The sequence below is a fragment of the Octopus sinensis genome, linkage group LG1 (assembly GCF_006345805.1).
Source record: "Octopus sinensis linkage group LG1, ASM634580v1, whole genome shotgun sequence".
Lineage (NCBI taxonomy): Eukaryota > Metazoa > Mollusca > Cephalopoda > Octopoda > Octopodidae > Octopus > Octopus sinensis.
In genome coordinates, this window is record NC_042997.1 from 102,261,825 (window position 1) to 102,284,594 (window position 22,770).

At 32.4% G+C, this 22,770-nt stretch overlaps 1 protein-coding gene across 1 annotated transcript in view; it reads right to left on the bottom strand.

The window, feature by feature from the left end:
* Positions 1–3,039: 3,039 nt before the first annotated feature.
* The window catches only part of LOC115217133 (mitogen-activated protein kinase 14), a 57,209-nt gene continuing 37,478 nt past the window's right edge, over positions 3,040–22,770 (bottom strand). Inside the window, exons 6-13 of the mRNA XM_029786746.2 lie at positions 19,579–19,608; positions 15,080–15,127; positions 12,755–12,872; positions 11,192–11,263; positions 10,960–11,039; positions 9,352–9,430; positions 7,304–7,477; positions 3,040–4,111 (exon numbers count right to left, since the gene is read on the bottom strand). Of these exons, the coding sequence (XP_029642606.1) occupies positions 4,008–4,111; positions 7,304–7,477; positions 9,352–9,430; positions 10,960–11,039; positions 11,192–11,263; positions 12,755–12,872; positions 15,080–15,127; positions 19,579–19,608 (705 nt within the window). The 3' untranslated portion in view covers positions 3,040–4,007. The remainder of the gene's footprint in view (positions 4,112–7,303; positions 7,478–9,351; positions 9,431–10,959; positions 11,040–11,191; positions 11,264–12,754; positions 12,873–15,079; positions 15,128–19,578; positions 19,609–22,770) is intronic.

A 22,770-nucleotide genomic window follows, 5' to 3' on the forward strand; every position in this document is an offset into this window, starting at 1 on the left:
ATTATAATACAAACAAAATACTGACAAGAAAAAAAAAGAAAAGAAATCAACAAGCATCCAAAAACTATTAGAAAGCAACACACACACACACAACCAGCATTGTGCTAATATAACAAGCATGTTGGAAATTTATGTTGAGATTTATAAAGTAGGAATATCTACAATATATACACTATTAAAAAACAAACAAAAAATACCAGAAACTGTTTAATAGTTTCTTACAAAGTATATGAAGAACCATTTTTGAATATTCAACAATGGGTATGCATGTACATCTATATATGTACACACACACACACATATATATACATACATATACACACATTATATACAAGTGTCTGAATGTGTATATAATGTGTGTTCTTTGAGAGAAAAATGCTCAAAAAATTCATTTGCCATCATGAATAATACAAACACTTTCTTACTGTCATGTATAAAAAGAAAATAAGTATAAAATAAAAAATGATTTATATATATATATATATTGAACAGATAACATGGCAAATACATATTTTTATTATTATCAAAATTGTTAAATCTTTTTCATAATGATAATCTAACAATTATATGATTTAACCAATTTTCAGCAATTCACCTTTAAATTAAAACAGTTTTTAACTTATTTATGGTCACTGAGTAAAAGATAAAAAATCATGGATAACAGGCACATTTGAGTTAGGAAGCAAAAATTGAAATATTCTCAGCGCCTTCTTCGATTTTCAAAAAGATGAGAAGTTGACGAGCAGATCAAAAACAGAAAAAAAAAAAAAAAACTTTAAAAAATCAAAAGAAAAATCACACGTGATGTTTCCTTTTATATTGATAAAAAAAAAAATTCTATCAAATTCAAGAATATATATTGTATATATATATATACAGAACAATTCAAATGATTACTGATAACAATCTAACAAAACGATTAAAAAAAAAAAATATTTACTGATACCAGTATATACAAATATTCGCAAAATCTTGCAGAAATGGTAATCTAAGATGCAGTCAAAGACCAAAAATTGGTTTAAAAAGAATAAGCAAATTTACATTACTCAACCCTTTTGTGACTACATTTCTAATGAGTAAACTGCCACTGTGTTTCTATTACAGTTCAATATAATCAGGGTTTGGAAGGGTTTTGCATATGTTTCCTCAATTTCACTTGTAGAGTATTTTTGTAATCAGTTTTAATAAATTTTAATAACAGCTTACAGGAGAAACCACTCAGGATATTAAATTTGTTCATAACTGATCTAAAGTAACAATGCTAAAAAACTTAATAGGTGCATGCATGTATACATACACACACACACACACGCTGATTATATATATATATATATATATATATATATATATATATATATATATAATATATATATATATAATCAAAGTATTTTTATGAGATGATGAAATATTGTATGTTAATTACATTTTGAAGATCACTTATCTGGTATCATCAATATGTTTGATAGTCTGATCTTATATATATATACATATATACATATATATATATATCTGTGTGTGTGTGTGTTGAAAGGAAAGTTATCTTAGATGTTGAGCTTTTATTTTTCTGTAAATTTCTTTGTAGGGAAGACATAAATGAAGTGTGAGATTTTGGCAGAGAGAGATTAGTAGCACCTAATCAAGAGAGGTGAATAAAAGATAAGTGAGATTTAGTTTAAGAAAGGACAGTATTACATGAGTATATATTTAATTTCCTCACTCATAATACATTAATCAATATGTACATGCATACTTCACACATACAAAATATATACAGATTAACACACACACACACATACACATCATCTCCCTTACCAAACCTATTTGAAATTGTTTTTATTTTCAAAATTATGGTAGATAAATGAATTTTATGTAAGGAAAAGAATTAAAATCAAATTTTCATAGTTTCCAATAGAAGCCAATAACCATATTGAGAGTAACAAGCAACAAAACAAAATATTAATAATGAATATTTGTAATGGAAAATACTGGATATTTGTAATGGGGGTGGGGAGACAGATGACTTTTTTAATTTGTCAAATCTAGTTAAAAATATAAGGTTATCAGCCAAAATGAGAAAACAGGGAGAAAACCCTTTCTATGAAATGTTTTGAAACTTTGAAAATCTGACTTAAAAGATTTACATTTCCTTGTTGTTTCTTTACCTTGCATACATTTCTAGATACTTTTGCTGCTTCCATAAAATAAAATAGTCAAAGGGACATACATAAAACACATGTTCATACAAAGATACACAAACACACATGAAGTATACACATCTGTTTTAATACAGTGTGTGTAGCATTATAATTACCATATTTCACAGCTTATAAGATGCATGACCTTATATGACACACCTCAATTTTGGCAGTCTCTTTCTTGAAAAACATTTCGACGTTTTTACTTGGCTGTCATAGCCTACCCCACCCATCCAGTCATTTAAACCTCTAATATTCAGATTACTGTTAAATGTAATGCCTGTTTATTCATGGTTTTGAATTAATCATGCATTATGTTATAGCTTCAAGATTTTGATGATATGATTTGCTTACTTTTAGAATGACATTGTAATGTAGGTTTAAGATGCTAGGTGTGACAGGTTTAAACATGAAACAGGTAGAATATTTGGGGCCTGATACAGTCAGTTTAAATGCTATTGGTAGTTTGAACTCCCAGATTATATAAAAATCTTAACTTTTCATTATTATATTTCTAGCTAAAATACATCTTCTATACGGTTCAATCAAACATTAAAATAATTATAAAACCATTTAAATTTATTGATATATTACAAAAATCAATTGAGGAATTTTTGCCTCAAAGCTACAATTAATTACAGATAAGGACAAGTGAAATTTGAAATATAAAGTTACTAACATTCTGTTAGTACTAAATGATATGGAATTAAATAACTTTCTAAATGACTGCTGGCTTCAAAGTAATGAAAGAGTGAGACTGGCAGTACAGAGCATCAAGTTCTGGGAACAACTAGCTACAAGTTTGCTTACATATATGGTCAGGTGTTATCATTACATTTTCTCACCAGGTGTTGTGTTATGTTATATGATATAAGTACTATTGATATGCATTGATACCTTAGAAAATTACTAGTAACTCTGAAAAGTAAATGGGATGCTTGCACTTCATTTTACAGGGAATTGTAGCCTCTGAACTACCATGTGCCAGTAAATCAAATACTGACTTTGTGTTCTTAAGTGACAGACTGATTTCTGGAACACATAAAAAAGCCCACCTTATAAGTCATCAAATATGATGCACAAAAATCAACTTAGCAACTATTTGTTTAAAAGCTTTATGTGTGTGTATACACACAATAATCAGTAGGATCTTACATCCTCAACACTCAAATTATCTCAGAAAATAAATGTTTGTTCATGTTTATTTGTGGTAAATAGTAATTTTTTTTTTTTTTTTGTGGGAGGGGTGTCATAATATCCTATACATTGACCATAACTAAAATTTACACTGAAAAAAATAGAAAAAATATAACTAACTTTTTCTTTTAATTCATTAAAAACCTAATAGGTGGCTCAAGATACCAACTTTTAACATTGTTTTCCAATTAAACTTCAAAACACATTTTAAAAATTGAAAATGGCTAGAAATGAGCACTAAAAACAAATTATAAAGTTCAGCAAAAAAAAAAAATCTATTCATTATACATGTTGATTACTAGCTCAAATTGAGAATGTGTGAGTGTATGTTTGAAAGTACATACACACACACACACACGCAGATTGGATACAAAAATAGACATACTCTCCTTCACATACAATGAGCAATGCTTAAATGACAAGCCAAATTTTATATATACTACATAATTATTTTTTTTTACATACTTACAAACACAGTGATGGCAGCAGTTCAAAAGTGACAGGTTTGTTTGCTAAGGAAAAGATATAACATTGGAGGAAGAATCTAAGATCATCAGGTAATGAAGGCAAGAAAGGGAATTGCAGATTATTTAAATACATAACAAAAGTGTTTTGTTAGACAACCGTTCCAGATGCTTCTGTTGCATGTTCACTAGAGGATCCACTTATATTCTTCAATTTCAGTTCATGAAACTCTTTTAATTCATCATAGATGATCTCTGTAAAAATAATGAACAATATACATTATTCACATATATGTATATATATTTATATCTGTATATATTTGTGTATGTATATATTTATATGCATATAAATGTATATGTATAAGTATATATATATATGTGTGTGTGTATATATTTATGTGTATGTATGTATATATTTATATGTGTATATATGTATAAATACAGAGAGAGAGAGAAAGATAAGAAACAGGCTTGGAAGGACTGGAAGAACTGTGGTAGCAGGGGACTCTATCAGACTGCCAAAAGGGAAGCTAGGAGACGGGTTTATTTAGCCAGAGGGGAAGCAGATGAGAAAAAATTTGCCAATGTTCTGCGCCATGAGGACCAAAGACTTGAGGTATTTCGTGTTGCAAGACAGTGTGTGAGAGAGAATCATGATGTTGAAAGAGAGAAATGTGTCCGCATGGATGATGGTTCACTTGCACTAAACAAGGCTGCAAAGAGAGAGGTTTGGAGATGCCACTATGAAAGGTTGCTCAATAAAGAAAATGAATGGGAGAAAGAGAGTCTGCTGAGGGACCAGCTATCCAAGTTGACAGTACCTTGGTAGATAAAGCAATTAAGAGTATGAAGACAGGGAAAGCCCCCGGCCTATCAGGAATCACTGCAGAGATGCTCAAAATATCTGGCAGTGTCGGCTATAGCCTAGTCACCTTTATAGTTAACCAGGTGATACACAAAGGAGTCATACCCAATGACTGGTGTAGCAGCACTATAGCCAACTGCTAGAAAGGTAAAGGTGACACTTTAGATACAAATAATTACAGAGGTATCAAGTTGTTGGATCAGGTAATGAAGGTCAAAGAGAGGGTCATAGCCCAACTAATTAGGGAGAGAATGAGTCTAGATGAGATGCAGTGTAGTTGAGTCAGGGAGAAGCACCACTGACACTATATTTCTGGTAAGACAGCTGCAGGAGAAATACATAGCCAAAGATAAACCTCTGTATTTGGCTTTTGTTGACTTGGAGAAAGCTTTTGAGAGAGTCCTCCAATCCCTTGTCTGGTGGTCAATGCAGAAACGAGGGTTAGATAAGTGGTTGGTGAGAACTGTACAAGGCATGAACAGGGATGCTACCAGTAAGGTGAGTGTTGGCAACAAGTACAGAGAAGAATTCAAGGTACAAGTAGGGGTTCACCAAGGATGGGTCCTCAGGCCCCACTTGTTTATCATAATCCTCCAGGCAATAACAGAGGAATTCAAGACAAGCTGCCCCTGGAAGCTCCTCTATGCTGATGACCTTATTCTTATGGCTGAATCACTACCAGAACTACAGAAGAGGTTTCAGGTATGGAAACAAGGTCTAGAATCGAAGGGTCTTAAAGTTAATCTAGCAAAAACCAAAGTCTTAGTAAGTAGGAAGGCAGACAAATCACCAATCCCTTCAGGTAGATGACCCTGCTTGATCTGTAGAAAAGGCATACGGAGAATCTCCGTAAGCTATGGACACATAAGAGGTGCAGCAATATCAGAGGAATGTTAACAGAGAAAATAGCTTTTGTGTGTGGAAGATACATAGGTACAATAAACACCGAAAATGTACAGAAAATAGACTCCATCAACTGTCAATGGGGTAAGCTAGAGGTAGTAGATAATCCATTATCCAGGTGACCAAGTTAGTAGTGGAGGTGGATGCTCTGAGAGCATAGCTTGTGAGAATAAGATTAGGCTGGGCAAAGTTCTGAGAGTTCTACTGCTGGCAACAAAGGGCCTTTCCCTCAGAGTGAAAAGCAGATTGTATGATGCCTGTGTGTGAATAGCTATGCAACACAGCAGTGAAACATGAGCTTTGACAGTCAAGGACATGCAGAGCATGTCCTTGAAAGAAATGAAGCCAGTATGCTTCACTGGATGTGCAATGTCAGTGTGTATGTTTGACAAAGTGTAAGCATCTTGAAAAGGAAGTTGGGCATAAGAAGCATCAGTTGTGGTGTGCAAGAGAGATGACTGTGCTGGTATGGTCATGTGATGTATATGTATGAGGACAGCTGTGTAAAGAAGTGCCAATCTCTAACTGTGGAGGGAACCTGTGGTAGAGGTAGACCCAGGAAAACATGGGACATGGTGGTGAAGCATGATCTTTGAATTTTGAGCCTCACAGAGGTAATGACTAGTGACCAAGACCATTGGTGATATGCTGTGCTTGAGAAGACCTGTCAAGCCAAGTGAAATCGTAGTCATGGCTGATGCTGGTGTCACATAACTGGCACCCATGCCAGTAGAATGTAAAAAGCACCTTTCGAGCATTGGGCCACATGGAAGCAAAATGGCTGAAGCCAGAGGCACATGAAAAGCTCCTTTTGAGTGTTGGGCCTCACAGAGGCAATGACCAAGACCTTTGTTATTATGTCATGCTTGAGAAGAAGACCCATCAAGCCAAGTAAAATTGTAGTCATGGCAAATAATACTGGTATCACACAAATGGCACCTGTGCCAGTGGCACATAAAAGCACTTTTTACACTCTTGGAGTGGTTGGCATTAGGAAGGGCATCTAGCCATAGAAACCATGCCAAATCAAACTGGAGTCAGGTGCAGCCTTCCAGTATGCCAGCCCAGTCAAACCATCCAAACCACGCCAGCATGGACAACACATGCTAAATGATGATGATGATGATTCTGAAATCAGTGTGACAGTGTGTTACCTTTTGAATTTGATGTACAATTCACTCAACAGGTCTCTATAAAGTTTTTGTCTACCCAATTTCACTCACAAGACATTGGTCAACACAAAGCTATAAAAAATGACATTTACCTATAAAATGTACATAATGCTAAGTCCTGGATACCAAGTTTTTCCAACCATTAAAATACTAATAACTATATTCCTATCTTTCTTCAAGAATGTGTGAATGATAGTATATTCTAGATATGGAGTTTACTTTACCCTTTCAATTGCATGATGGATTTTTTACACCACAGCAACCTATCATTAGCACTTTAATATAATAGATATCCAAATACAGAGCATTTTTCAAGTAGTTGCTTAAAGATAATGGCACCAATAAAAATGTGAAGATAGTGAATTAACCTATGTTTGTATTCTAATGATTAGTGTTTCAAAACCAAAGATAATTTCTAAATATCTGTTATTTATTCTTATTTTGTTATAATAATGACTAAAAAAGGGGCATGGTTATTAGAAAAAACAAAAAACTTCATTCACTTACTTCTCCAAGATTCCAGAGACAGTTCCTCATTTTCATAAGGATCTCTAAAGACTGCGGAACTAGGTTCATCAGTAGGATCAGAATATTGATGGAGATATGGATGGGCAAGTGCTTCCTCAGCAGTAATTCTTTGGTCAGCATCAAGAACAAGCATCTTACTTAACAGATCAATAGCTAAAATTAGAATAATCAAAATAAAAGTTAATTTCACAAAAAAAAAAAGCAAATTTTTAATAAAGAAATTGCAGTCTATCGTAAGATTTGATGAAAACATCAAACAATCTATGCCATAAAACTCAAAGCATGTAGTATCTATATAGAATTTAAAGACAAAAATTACAAATTTAAACTGCTTTTTGATGAAGAGACAGGATACATGTTGATGTAAAATGACATCACTTATGTCATCATACTGAATCAAAAATCAATTTTAAAGCTTACCACAAACAACACTGATGTGCTGAGAGATAGTTGTCACACTGGTGAGCTATCAAGATATTAAAAGGGGGCAAACGACTGTGTATTGTGCACAAAAATTTAGAGTAGTTTGCTTCACTAAACTCCTCATGAGGAAAGCACCTTGATTACACATTTTTAGGGTGGTAAAATACTACAGTAGGGATAGTATATATTGAATATAAGTGATTAGCAAAAATGGAGCGATGGCATTATTGAGGCAGCCAGAACAGGCAACAAAATTATCTATTTAAATAAGACTCAACATGACATTTATCCTTATCAGTTTGAGACAGAAAACACAAAAATTTCAGTGTCATGTGCTGAAGTATTACCAGCGTATGACTTGTAGTCAATTCAAACTAAAAATACAAATAGTGTAGTAAAATTTCTGGTAGGTTGAAAGATAACTAGAATATCAGATATGACAGATGCATAAATGTTATTAGCAATAAAAACACACAAGAAAGGAAGTTCAAGAAGAAGTAATAGCTAAAATAAGAAAAAGGATGGAAAAGTTTTGGAAACAATTATCTGTTAGCAACAAGTTTTTTTACTTCAATGGTAAATGAAAACTATATAAAGCAAGTCTAAAAAATGTAATACTGCATGGTAGTGAAACATAAATATATGCTGGAGAAATATGAAACGTAATCCATTGGACAAATTAGCTTGTATGACAGGCAAAGCTAAAAGTTCTACTGATTGTTGGGCCTTTCATTGCCAACCCAATAGATTCCACCTATTGTTATGAAAGAATATGATCTATTTTAGATTACTTTTTCATATTTAAATCAAAATATTGACATAAATCCTGTAACTGCATTAATGATATGATTATAGATCAACAACTGCTTCACACCGTCTGATATTTTTAGACATGAATTTTGTGTTTACTGATTCTTTGGAAATATTTTTTACATCATTCCTAAAAAGTTTTTGTATAATGGATATTAGCTTCAATTCAATAGTAGTGACTTTCAATATAAAAGAGTTTCAAAGCAAAAAGAAACAGTCACTATAAATTGAAATGCATCTAATATCATAACCATATGCTGGGCTGAGTTAAACATCCCTATTTTCAATAATGAAAGTAGCTCAGACAGTAATATTGGAAAGGGTGAACTCTAAAAAGTGAATAGTCATTTAGCTCCTCTACAGCAAGAAACCTATCCTGCTTTGGTCCTTTGATCACTTTAGCTCTCACTATTCCTTATTCTCCCATTATAAAGTTGCTCCCTTAGAGGTCTTGATTTTGCAAACTGCAAGGCAACCTCACTAGTGTTGATGGCAAAACAAGAAGAAAAAAAACCCTGTACACACTGTAAGGTAATTATCACTAAGAAGGGCATCCAGCCGTAGATACCTTGCCAAAGCAGATACTGGAGCATGATGCAGTTCTCAGATCCATTGGATCCTGTCAAACCACCCAACCTATGCCAGCGAGGAACATGGACATTAAATGCTGATAACGATAATTAGTTCACAAATATTGATAATCAGAAATAAATTCAGTCAAAAATCATGAAAATTATACAAACAAGAAGCAATGAAAGATTAGAATTAACAATAATGTAGTTGGTCTAACTTACCAAGAGGATTAGCATTCTCAAAGTATCTTTCAAAATCTTTACTTATTATGTTTGGCAATGATCTTACATATTCACGAGCCTTGTATAATAAACAAAAACAAGTTATTAGAATCAAGTAATCAAATTATAGAAATATACACACATTTAAACATATATTCATAGAGATGGGAGTTAAGTGATGAAAGCCAGGGGAAAGGACTTGTGTCAGTTGATTGTTAATGTTTAGCCCAGGATAGCTTTGATTAAGCAAGTCCCTAAACAACATTTCAAAAGAATTGCAATTGTGACCACCCTGTTTTTTTTTGCTTTTTTTTTTTTGGTGGGGGCATGTTGGGTCGCATTACCCAATGGATCCTTCCCTATTCAAGATACCAAGTTGTGACTCAAAGTGTGATTTGGCCTGAAATTTTCAACAGACTGAGTGAGTAGCCATATAGAGGTACCTTCATAAATTCATGTGGGCTAATGGAAATTAATAATGAATAACGGAGGTAGAGAGCTAATCTAAAGGAGACAGAATAAAGATTTGAAGAGTTATATTCAAGGATAGTTAATAACTCTCTTTCAGATAAGAAAATCGGTTTATCATGACCATTTTGGCACAATATTTATTGAGAATAGTTTTGAGATGCTGCTATACATACTGTGCTTCAGACCTAACTTTATCTATGTATAATACATAGTGGGTAATGATGAGAAATCAAAGTATGTTAACAGGAAATCACTATATATGAATGATATGAATGCATTTTATAAATGTTTATTGCACATAACAGGTGCATTATTAGCTGGTACTGAGACAGATTATTTTATTACCATTCCTTTTAGTAGGTCATTTTAAAATTCGTTGTTTAACTTTCAACCAGGTCTGCCCTGATCAAGTAACCCCAGGATCAAAGTATTGTCGATGTAATAGTTCACCTTTTACAACTGCATTGTATTTCTTACTTAAAACTATAAAGTGTGATTTGAAGAAGAGATGGTGGCTTTTTCTAGCAGTTTCAGTGAATGCATGTCTTCATCAATGACACAGGAGAGAACTTATTAATCACGCACGTGTGTGTGTGTGTGCAGGTGCACACTGTACTTTCATCTACATAGACATGCTTCAATAATTTCATCACACTTTTAATTTGCCTGCTTGACCTCACTGGTGTTTTGTAGCCAAAGCAATCCAATGAACAGAACAGTACTCTATGTACAAAAGTGCAGAAGTGTAAATGGCCTACAAAACATACAACCAGTAGCAGAATTGTTGGACAACACTTGGAATTAAATAAACTTTATGGTTTATTTAATATGGATGAATATTTTAGTCAATGTTAAGGCAATAATAAGCTGGCAAAATCATTAGCAATGCCAGGTAAAATGCTTAGTGGCATTTTATCCATCTTATAGTCTGAGTTCAAATTCAACCAAGTCGACTTTGCCTTTCATCCTTCTGGAATCAATAAAATAGGTACTAGCTGAGCACCGGAGTTGATGTAATTGACTTACTCACTCCCCTGAAATTGCTGGCCTTGTGCCAAAATTTAAAACCAATATTTTAGTTAAGATTACCATAGATTTTTTTTAAAGTATTTTTTACAAAATTATATGAAAACTTACATCGGAACTGGAAATATTTTCTATGAATTCTTCACTTGGCTTCCCCAACATTATCAAAATTTTATTTAATTGATCAATGTCTTTTATGTGTTAAGGAATATTTTCTTTTTATGTGAATAAACTTTAATTTATAACAGATAATTCAAGTAATTAACAGATGACAAAAAATAATGAATGTGATAAACAACAAAATAAATACAAGGTGTTATTAAAAGCCATAAGTAAAGGATACGATCATTTCCAGGGAAAAGAGCATGTCCAAGAATCATTTCTGCCATAATGCAACCAACAGACCACATATCAACTAGAAGAAAAGAAAATTGTTACTAAAAAGTTTTAATTCAGTTGGAAATTTTTTTTATAAATTCATGTTTCAAGAAATTTTCTGTAATTTCGATTTCTGAAGTTTACTGAATATTTGAACATGTTTTTCACAAATTTAAATATTCATTGTATTCACTGTAGAGTAGGTTTTAATGTTTAATAACAATATTATTCATTTGCAACAGTCTTTCATGATAATTTAACATATATTCATTTCAAGTTTTAATTCGCTATTTGCAAAACATACAGTTTATTCTATATACACAATGCAAAAAAATTATTTATTGAATGAATGAATACTATCAGACAAAATAGCTGCATAACACTGAGGCTTCACAATTTCAAGAATAATGTCGAAGAATAATGTCGGTTTCTGGAGTTTGTTAAATGAATATTTTTGGTAAAGTGAAATTTTTTTAATATACTGGCATAACTTTAAAAAAAAAAAAAACAAGTCATTTTGTTGGTATGGCTGTTTGGAATGCTATATTCCTTACAATAATAACTATGTGATCACTGCTGTTTCTAGCATGCTAAACGTAGTTGGTTACCTTGCAGTTTGTTTAAATTAGAAATATATTACAACTACGATAAATTACTGAAAGAAATATTTATTAAGCAAGTGAGATTTTTTTATAAATTGAAATTTTCAGGAAAATTTACTTTCTGAACTTCCTTTCATTATTGAATATTTCAAATTCGTAAGTTTAAATATTCGGTACAAGATAGCTTTTAATGAGCTTTTATTTGTATGATTTTTTCATTTCATTCATTATTTGCAATGTTCCGTCTCTTTCTCTCTCTCTCTCACACAGTCTCACTAATATAAGCACAGACTCCAGCAATAATTACATATTACATTGGACAATTTATTAAAATTTACTGAAGCTTCGAACTCATGTGACTTATTTCCTTTCCATTGTCATCTAAGAATTATCAAGTGAATTTGTTGCTATGGCTGTTTTATACACTATAGGTATTAAAATATCTATGTGATCGCTATTTTTTTGCACACTAAACATAGTTGGACTACTTTGATGTTTGTTTAAAAAAGAGAGGTTATAACTGATAAAATAATGAAAACAATATTTACTAAGCAAGTGAGCACTATTATACAAAGAAACAATTAGGTGTAAAATATAAAAATGATTAGAATTGGGAATCAAATGTGAAAATATTATCAAGTGGCTAGCAGAAAACCACCCAGAGGGCAGTCCTCCTGTTAGTAATTATAATTATTATTATTATTATTTTTAGTTATATTACATTAGCAAGGAATTGGATATTGCAGAAAAGAAGTGCCTTGCTGGATATAATTTGTTTCTTTTGCCAAAAGGGAAGAAAACAATTTATGATCATTTTTTACATCCATTTTTCTATGCTAGCATGAACTAGACGTATATTATTGGAACAGTGTTTTACAACCAAATTGATGGCATTAAGGAGTAATTTATAGAACAAAAAGCATTACCTGCTTTGCCATTATAATGTCGCCAGTTTAACATAATTTCTGGAGCACGATACCAACGAGTGGCTACATAGCCAGTCATTTCACTGTCTGTCATGCGAGCTAATCCAAAATCAAGAATCTATAAAATAACAAAACATTAAAAAAAATAAATAATAAATCAAATGATTTAACAAAGAAATGTCATGACAATAAATTATGATATTAGTTATTTTTGATTTAAATGCGTTGTTGAAACAAGCACAATGGATGAAGATGTAAGTCAGCATGCCATTGGTTTGTTGGAATTTCATTAGAACAGTCATAAAAAAAAAAATAGAAAAAACACATAAACATGTGAACAAATATAAAAGTCAGAATAATTATATTCTTAAATTATCATTTCTGATTTAAACATTTCAGAAACACAACAGCACATGCTTCCATACCGGTTATGGCCTATATAAATAAAAGTTGAGAAATAGTTTATTATTATATAACATCTGTTTTTCATGCTGCATAGGTTGGAACAGTTTGACAGGCTCCAGCAAACCACAGGACTGTGTTTAGCTTTAATGTCAGCTTTGATATGGTTTCTATGTCTAGATGCTCTTCCTAACACCAATCACTTTCCAGTGGGTATTGGGTGCTTTTCTTGTGCCACTGGCACTAGCGAAGCAACCAAGTAACTTTACAAAACAGGAAAAGAGCAAGAAAAAGCTCTCCACTTGACTAAGTGGCATATTTGAGAGGCGGAGGGTGGCTTTATGCCAGGTGTCGAGAGGCTCAAGTATGATTGAAGGACAAGCACAAGTTATGTTTCAAAAGGATATATTAATGACTTTCAAGTTGAACAAGACACAACACAGTCTTAAGACATTTTAAAAATCAACTTCACTGATTTGTTGATATTTCCTTTCAAGATATAAATCAATCAGTGAAGTCAATCGGTCTATTGATTTACCTTTGAGACTGAAATAATGCAGTGCTTTATGCAATGTCTGAGGTTCTATTTTAAAATTGCTTCAACAAAGTAGGTTCATTGTTAATTTTTATTAAAGATAACTTTAATTGAAAATGTGTTTTCAAGGTTTACTTTCTGAATCTGTAACATTCAATTATCCACAATCAAACAGTATAAAGAGATATCATGTTTAATATTCTAGTTACCTTTCAATCTGTCAGAGATTTTATTGCACAATTTACGCACCTACTGTTTGCACAAAATACATGGTATTGAGGTTGTACCAACTCACTGCCTACATACTGAGCAATGCATTGACTCAGGTGCCACTAGGATTTTGTGTTTTCTCTCAGTAATTTATACTTCAGATTGTGTTGATCTGTATACTTTTGAACTCTAAACTAGAATAAGAACACTCAGCCCAGAACTTTTATGTTACTGCCTCATGAACTACGATGAATAGAAGCTGTGGATAAAGCTTGGGTTAAGTGTCTACCTATACTCTAACTTCCTCACTGAACCCACTGACGAATCTCTCCTATTTTGAAACCAACACCCCTAGCCTGCCTAGGTCTCACTTGTTTCTTTAGCATCCACCAGTCTACAAAATACTGACTTGCAATTGGAAAGAAAAGCTGCTTGTTTGTACCTAAAATATCAACACTTTAGCTTCACATTCTGGGATGAACTGAAAACATGAATCATATCCTCTAACTTGACTACTATACTTTGCTACCTACTTCCAGATATCAGTTTGAGACATCAATAACTGCCCCTCTCCCAGGACAACTCATTTGTGTCTGTAGCTGTTGACAAATGTTCTGTTATACCAGTTATTGAACAAAATTGCACCAACCAATTAACTAAATAACTAACTGGTATAGTATCTATATAGCCTGATGTAACTACCTCTGATGCTCTATTCTTGCCTTGATATGAATCACTTCTGACCAAACCTCCATTCAACATTTAACAACCACTTGTAATATTTGAGCTTTTTTTCCCTTGTCCAAGAGGACAAGCATGCAAGTGATGTTTTAGTCACACTTCTTACCAATGATAGCTTGATTTATACACAAACTGAATCTTTTTATTCACAATACTTTATGTCTCTAATATTCCTGATAAGTAAGCATTATCTAAGGTTGATTGGAAGTTTAAACAGTAGAAATCTCTTAGCTTTCTTTTGTCATATATATTTTAACATCCCTCTTCATCAACAGAGGATTACAAATCACTAAACTATGTTGATAGGTACATTCTTCAACAATAATTTGGTAATCAATGATCTGTGTTTTCATTCCTGGTTAGATGGTTAGATAAACATTAAAATGGTTTCATGTTCATCTAGTGAGTTTAATAATAATTAATGTTTAAGTAATTACCCGAAGTTCACAGTCTTCATTTATGGCCAAATTTCCAGGTTTTAGATCCTGAAAGCAAAATAAAATTCAATTAAGAAGTTTGAAATAAATCTTTTTCAGATTAAGTTTACATATAAAATACGTTTTGTTAAGAAAAAAGGAAGAAAGAAGGAAAACACCTATAAACATGTGATTTCAATTTCCAGAAAGCTGAAAAAATGAAGAACCCAAATTCCTTCTAAACATTGTGCCCACAAATTGTCCACTTGAATTTCTCATCTGAAATTCCAGTGATATAACTAGGAAAAAAGTAGGAGATAAAAATTTTGAAATTTAAAAAGTACTTTTAACCTTTATTTAAATTCAGCAAAAAAGAATCAAGATGTCCACAATACTGAATCTGTTCAGAGATGGCAGGCAATATTACTAGGCATGGCTCTATGGTTAAGAAGTTCACTTCGCAATAATTTTTTTGTCTTGGATTTAATCCTAGTATGCAGCGCTTTCATCAAGTGAATTCTATCATAGACACAGGTTGCCAACACCATGCAAGAAGAATGAGGTGGATGGAATCACCGCAGAAGTCGCGCGCGCGTGTCTATATCAGAAAGAGTACAAACATCAGTTACGAAACAATAAAAAGGTACATTATAAATCCCTTGAGATATTTGTTCTACACCAAGTTAGAGACACTCCTGTATCTCTCCTGCCATAAGAAATGCAGTGAAACAGTGATAAGACCATGGGAAACTTGTGCACAAACTACTAAATAAAAATAAATCAAAGTAACTATATAATACTCCTATGCATTAGTAGTTAATTGAAGTAAAATGATATCTTTTTATTCTTGTAAGATAACTCGAAATGTAGAACCATCTAAAATATTTTTTGATGCAAAAATACTAGAGAAATACCACAGAAAGACAAAATGGAATAGGTAGGACAAGAGGAGACGAGAGGTAGAAAGTCGCTGATGAGGTCACAAAATGTGTGATGTAAGAACTCTGACAAATAATAATAATGATGAAATCAAATAAATATTGCATGTGTTTAACTGGCAAAAGATGACCATCCCAAGTATAACAATGTTTTCTACATCCTTTACAGACAAAAAATAAACTATAGTTCACTTCTTTTTGTTCAACTGTCCAACCCGTACCAGCTAGGAAAACAGGACATTAAATGATGATGATATATGCATACAGGTACATGTGTGTGTGTGTGTGTGTGGTATATATGCCTTTGCTACTCAACTTTTATACAGTTTCTATACATGAGAAAAATCTTAAGTTTAAATCAATCTCAGATCTTTTGATTCCTTTGGGGAAAATTCTCACTAATGTTCAATACAGTACTTCCAGAATTGAAAATTTTGTCTATAACTCATTGACTTTTTATATTTGATATTTAACTGATAAAAACCCAAGATTTCAGATTTCTTTTGCAGCACAGAAAATATTTTTTTAAAAAAGTCAGGGAAAGAAATGCCAGAAAAATTATGTTTAATTAATGTTTATCAATTACAATGAATCTTAATCATGATATAACCCTTTTATTACTATATTTCTGTTGACATACATTGCTTTTGTTTTAAATAATTTTGAAAATGAAGAGTTTAGTAAAATAACTTTGCTATTATTAAGCTGGTGTTCTGAGCAAAAATTCATAAATTTACAAGCAATTTTAATGGAAAATTATAATGTAGCAATATTGTTATGCTCACTGTTTGAGAAAAACATTAGGAATGATCTCATTTGAGATTACAACCATCTTTGGCTAGTTTAACCCTAATGTGTGCACTGATCTGATTGGTTAGCATTTAGCACGGTTTGTTTCTCTACTTATTTCACGCCAGTGTGTAAACTGACCAATCACGGCTTTCGAATAGGATCTTTCAATTGAGTCATATACACTCTTTAAATAAGCTAGTATTTCTACAATTCATCGTCTTTCGGCTCAAGACCTTCTAAGGTCTAGTCGGAGACCACAGAGCTTACTCAACCATGTTCCAGTTCGAAAGACAGATGACAGCCAGCCAACCATACTATGAAGACGCTACTGTATACAAGCGACAGACAGAACGTCATCATCAATGTCATCCACTAGCGCGGTCTGTTTGAGGAACAGACCGCGCTAGATGCTAACCAATCAGATTAGCATCTAGCACGGTCTGTCTCTCAAACAATAGAACAGCTTGTCATTCTTCATTCATTTCCTTTGGCACTGTATAATATATTCATGTATTATGGCTTTCTCATATTATTAATTTGTTTGGGATACGGCCATGCGGCATACAAGAGGAGACCTTGTCACCAACCTCCTTACGTAGTATAAATTCCTACAATAATTTAAATCACTTTAAAATGGGGAATTTGTATCACAGAACCATGAGCAGTTTCAGGCAGTATGATATCAAAAAGATTTTTTTAAAAAAAGACAGAAAAAAAAGAAAAAACAATAGTAACCTAAATGAAAGATGAAAAAATAGTCAAAGCCAACTCAGTCTGATATAAGATATGTACTTGAATACTTCCTGACACAGTTTTACCTACAGTAAAACTTGTAGCATTATAAGTCTTATTACAGAATGAAACCATACCAACAAATTTATTTCACATCAAACTGACCCACAAAGAACTTCATTCATTAGAAACAGGTCTGTATAAATAACACCCTATCTACCTACACACTACTCTATATTTAGTTTTAATCAGCTGACATATGTATGTATGTGAATATATATATATATATATATATATATATATAAAATCATCATCATCATCATCATTTAACATCCATTGTCCATGCTTGGCATGGGTTGGACAGTTTAACTGGGCTGGTATGCTTGAAGGCTGCACCAAACTCCAGTCTGATTTGGCATGGTTTTCTATGGTTGAATGCCCTTCCTTAATGTCAGCCACTCAGGGTGTAATGGGTGCTTTTATATGCCACCGGGTGCATGTATGTGCCACCAGCACAAGTACCAATCTTTGTGACACTGGTATCTGCCACAACTGCAATTTTGCTCAGCTTGATGGGTCTTTTTCTCAAGCATGACATAATGCCAAAGGTCTAGGTTATTGCCTCTGCAAGGCCCAACACTCAAAAGGAACTCAACCACTTTGTTTCCATTATATATATATATATATATATATATACATATATATAAATTTAAAATAAGGGTGAAAAATTGAATATTAATTTGATTAATTTAAAACCAGTTGTCTAGCATATAGAAAAATCTGAAGAATCAGAAAAATTATATTACATATATAAGTGATATGACCACTAAGTGGACATCCATTATGCTAGAAGTCGACCCTCTATGGTCTTACCACTAAGAAAGGAATGTTCTCAAGAAAATTTAGCAAACGCCAGTTCTAGCATAATGGATGTCCACTTGGTAGTCATCCCTTTTATATGTTTGTGTGCGTGTGTGTGTGTGTATATATATATATATATATATATATATATATATATATATAAACATACACACATTACACACATACATAAAAATAAAAAAATATGGTGGTACTGGAAGAGTACCAGCTTTACAAGAGATAGAAGTCAAATGACTTCAGAAGCCACAAATAGCTTACCTTATGAACAAGCATGACAAAAATCGAGCAAGGAATAAAAATTAGGCTCCTACCTTTAGAAGAAATAGCAGTTAGCTTAAAACCAGTTTTAGGTTCTGAATTAAACATTCTTCTACATCTGGCAAAGCTGGTACTCTTCCAGTACCATTATATTTTTTAAAACTTGCCTGCACAGTTCATGCTTTGAATAGTCACTAATATTATTAATTCTATTATTAATAATATACTAGTATACTTATTTATAAATTATTCACTTAGTTCGTCTATGTATGTGCCTTGGGAGATCAAATGAACAAGCAAGAATGGTGAGGGGAGTATGTTTAAATTTGACTTCTCTTGCAGTAAGCTTAACTGAAGATGGGTTAAGAATATTTAATACAGAATCCAAAACTGGTATTAAGCTATCTGCAATTTCATCTGCAACCTGTGCAAAGATAGGAACCTAATTTTTATTCCTTGCCCAATTTTCACCATGTTTGTTCATAAAGTGAGCTATTTGTGACTTCCAAACTCATTTGACTTCTATCTCTAGTAAAGCTGCTACTCTTCCAGTATCATATTTTAATTTGCCTGCACAGTTCAATTCTATTATTAATAATAAAATTGTATATTATATATATATATATATATATATATATATATATATAGTAAAAGATGTTTACAGACTAACATTTAATGAATGTAAAGAATATTGTTTTCAATGAGCAATAATCATACCAAAAGAAACCACGTTATGTATAGTAATGCCTTTATGTAAATTTAGTGAACAGGAAAAAAAATCAAAAAAGAAATTGGATAATTGAAAAAAGTTGGTAAATTATTTAAATATTGAAACATTTTCTTCATAAAAAGTTATATATATAAAGAACATTTAAATAGAATTTTAGAAAGTTAAAAATAGGAAATTAAAAATATGCTCACCCTATGAGTTATTTCAGCTGAATGTACATACTGAAAAATGAAGATGAAATATATAAAATAGTAATATATTTACAAACTATGTGACAATTAAGATTTACATTTTAATTGCATAAAAGTAGACTTTTTCATTAACTCAACTGCCTTTTGCTGCTCTAAACAAGCAGAATCTGTAAAACATACTTTAAACCTATAGGTTTAAATTTCATCCTATTTATGTAATAGGATGAAATTTTTGAAAATATATATATTTTTTTTTAATTCTGTATATTGTTCCAAATACTAATTTGTCAAGACATTCATATCCAGGCTGATGATGGAATGAAAGCGATATGGTGTGCTTAAGAGCAGAATGTCAACATCATTAGTTACAAATTTTAAACACTCTATAGGCAAAGACACAGTTCTGAAGTAAAAAGCTTATTTCCCAACAACATGGTTTCAAGTTCAGTGTTACTGTTATGACATCTTGGCAAGTGTTCTCTATAACAGTCCCGGAACTCACAAGGCTTTGTGAGTGGATTTTGTTGAAAAACTGAAAGAAGCCATGCATGCATGCATGGCTTTTTAAAACTTGCATGCATACATGCATGAAAGAATGAACATGCATGTATGTATGTATATATGTGTGTATGTATACATATATTTTGTGGATTTTACTACTTTCTTGTGTTGACATTACAAGATAGTTGAAAACAAGTGTTACTGTCATGCAAGCTGTATCCTTCATTTCCTATCTTCCATAAAAGCATGTTTGGCCACAGGGAAATATTACTTTATGTGAAAACAAGGGAGGGTTGGCATCTGACTGTAAAAAATTTGCCTCCACAAAATCCATCTGATCCATGCACATATAGAAAAGTGAATATATATTTATTTATTGCCCACAGGGGGTTAACAGAGGAGACAAACAAGGACAAAGGGATTAAGTCGATTACATCGACCCCAGTGCGTAACTGGTACTTATTTAATCGACCCCAAAAGGCTAACGATTCTGCCAGCTCGCTGCCCTTGGAAAAGATGATGATATCATTCCGTTCTTTAATCCACAACAAAAGATCTTCGCTTTAACCCTTTATCATTCAGATTACACTGTCAAATGTAATCCTTATTTATTCCCATTATTTTAAATTAATCATGCATTATCTTGTAGCTTCAGGATTTTGATGTGATAGTTTATTTTTAGAATGCCATTGTAGGCTGTGAAAGGTTGGATCTGGGGCTGGATATAGCTGGTTTAAATACTAAAGGGTTGATTAATTCAACTCTTAAGTGCTAACAGCATTGGAATTGATATTTTCCTGCTAAATGCAAACACACCATTCTATCTATTAACAAGGCACTATTAATACAATAGGATGAAAGAAGACAGATTTGCACTATTTATTCAGTATTTCAAATTTATCTCTCTGGGACCAATAAAACATATGCTATTAATATCATCATTATCATCATCATTGTTCTAATGTCCACTTTTCTATACTTGCATGGATTGGATGGAATTTGAGCTAGACTTTCTATAGTCAGCTGCTCTTCCTATCACAAATCCTCACTTGTTTCCAAATGAGGAAATATTGGATCTTTTCTATTCTGAAGCCAGTTTTTTCAAATTTTTCCTACTGAACCAAACAATTTGAAACTTCGTATACTGGTAGAATGTGTCAAAAGTAAACTTAATTGTAAACCAGAATGAAAACGGAATTGTAGCTTCTAAGTTCAACGTTGTTTAATAATTAGAATTTTAACCAATGATATTCCGTCATTCGGCTTTATTTTATTTACTCCGTCTCGACCACCAATTTCGTGACGTATTAAACATCTTAAATGTAAACAAGCTATATTCAGCCACCTTCTAATAACAAAAGTTTGTCTTTGAAGTTACCATCTAGGGGAAGCATTGATGTACATGTGTGTGTGTGTGTGTTTGATGGGGTGTGGGAGACAGTATGTTGTGTAAGTGAAGTGCTTCTGTTAGTGTGTGTGAAGAGACAGAGAGAGTAATGTGTGAAAGAGAGAGATAACTGAAATTTTTTACTCGGTGTATGTGTATATGCCTGAATGTATGTGTGTATGTATCTGTGTATGTGTATGTATGTATGTATGTATGGCCGATTCAATGTAATTTTTTACACATACTTACACACACACACATACATACACACACACATGCAGACATACATATACACATACACCGAGTAAAAAATTATATGTATATATATATATATATATTAATTTATAAAAATATGGTAAAGTAAAAAAATTACTTAACCACACACCGAGCTTTTTAGAAATAGCAGCCAAAAATTTCTCAACTGCAAGAAAAAGTCTCCCAGACAATGCATACTCAGAAATAATTCACATACGTATAAGAGAAAAACAACGAAAAATCACATGGATTCTCCGATATATGTTATAAAAATATGGATTCTCCGATATAATTTATAAAAATATGGTAAAGTAAAAAAATTACTTTACCACACACAAAGCTTTTTAGAAATAGCAGACGTCACAAAACTGCTTTCAACGTCACACTAACAGATCGCAGTAACGTTTTAGATATGAAAACAAGCAATCTCATTGGTTAAAATTCGCAGTTTTAATCTACGATTAAAGTCATAAAATAGATTTTTCTCAAATAACTAGTTCCAACTGGCGAATAAACTAGTTCCACTCTATGAGTACACAAAGTTTCAAATTATTTAGTTAACTAGAAAGATCTGGGGTCCTGGCCACAAATTTGAAAAGATCCGAAATATTTCCTCATAGCTAGGTATGTTTTCATGGAAGATTGGAAATTAAAGACACTCTTTTGTATGGCAGTGATGCTCATTTACAACCATCAAAAGATATCAGAATAAGGAGATACTTCCATATAAACACATACAGACATACATGCATATACAAACAGACATAGACATATATACATATACATACACACACACACATAGATACATACACATACATATATACATACACACACATACATATATACATACACACACATACATATATACATACAAACACTGATAAATATATATATACACACACATCTATATACACACAGACACATTATGTAGACAGGCTTCTTTCAATTTCTATCTACTAAATCCACTCACAAAGTTTTTGGTTAGAATGGGGCTATAGAAGATGCTCACCCAAAGCACCATACAGTGGGACTGAACCTGAAACTATGTG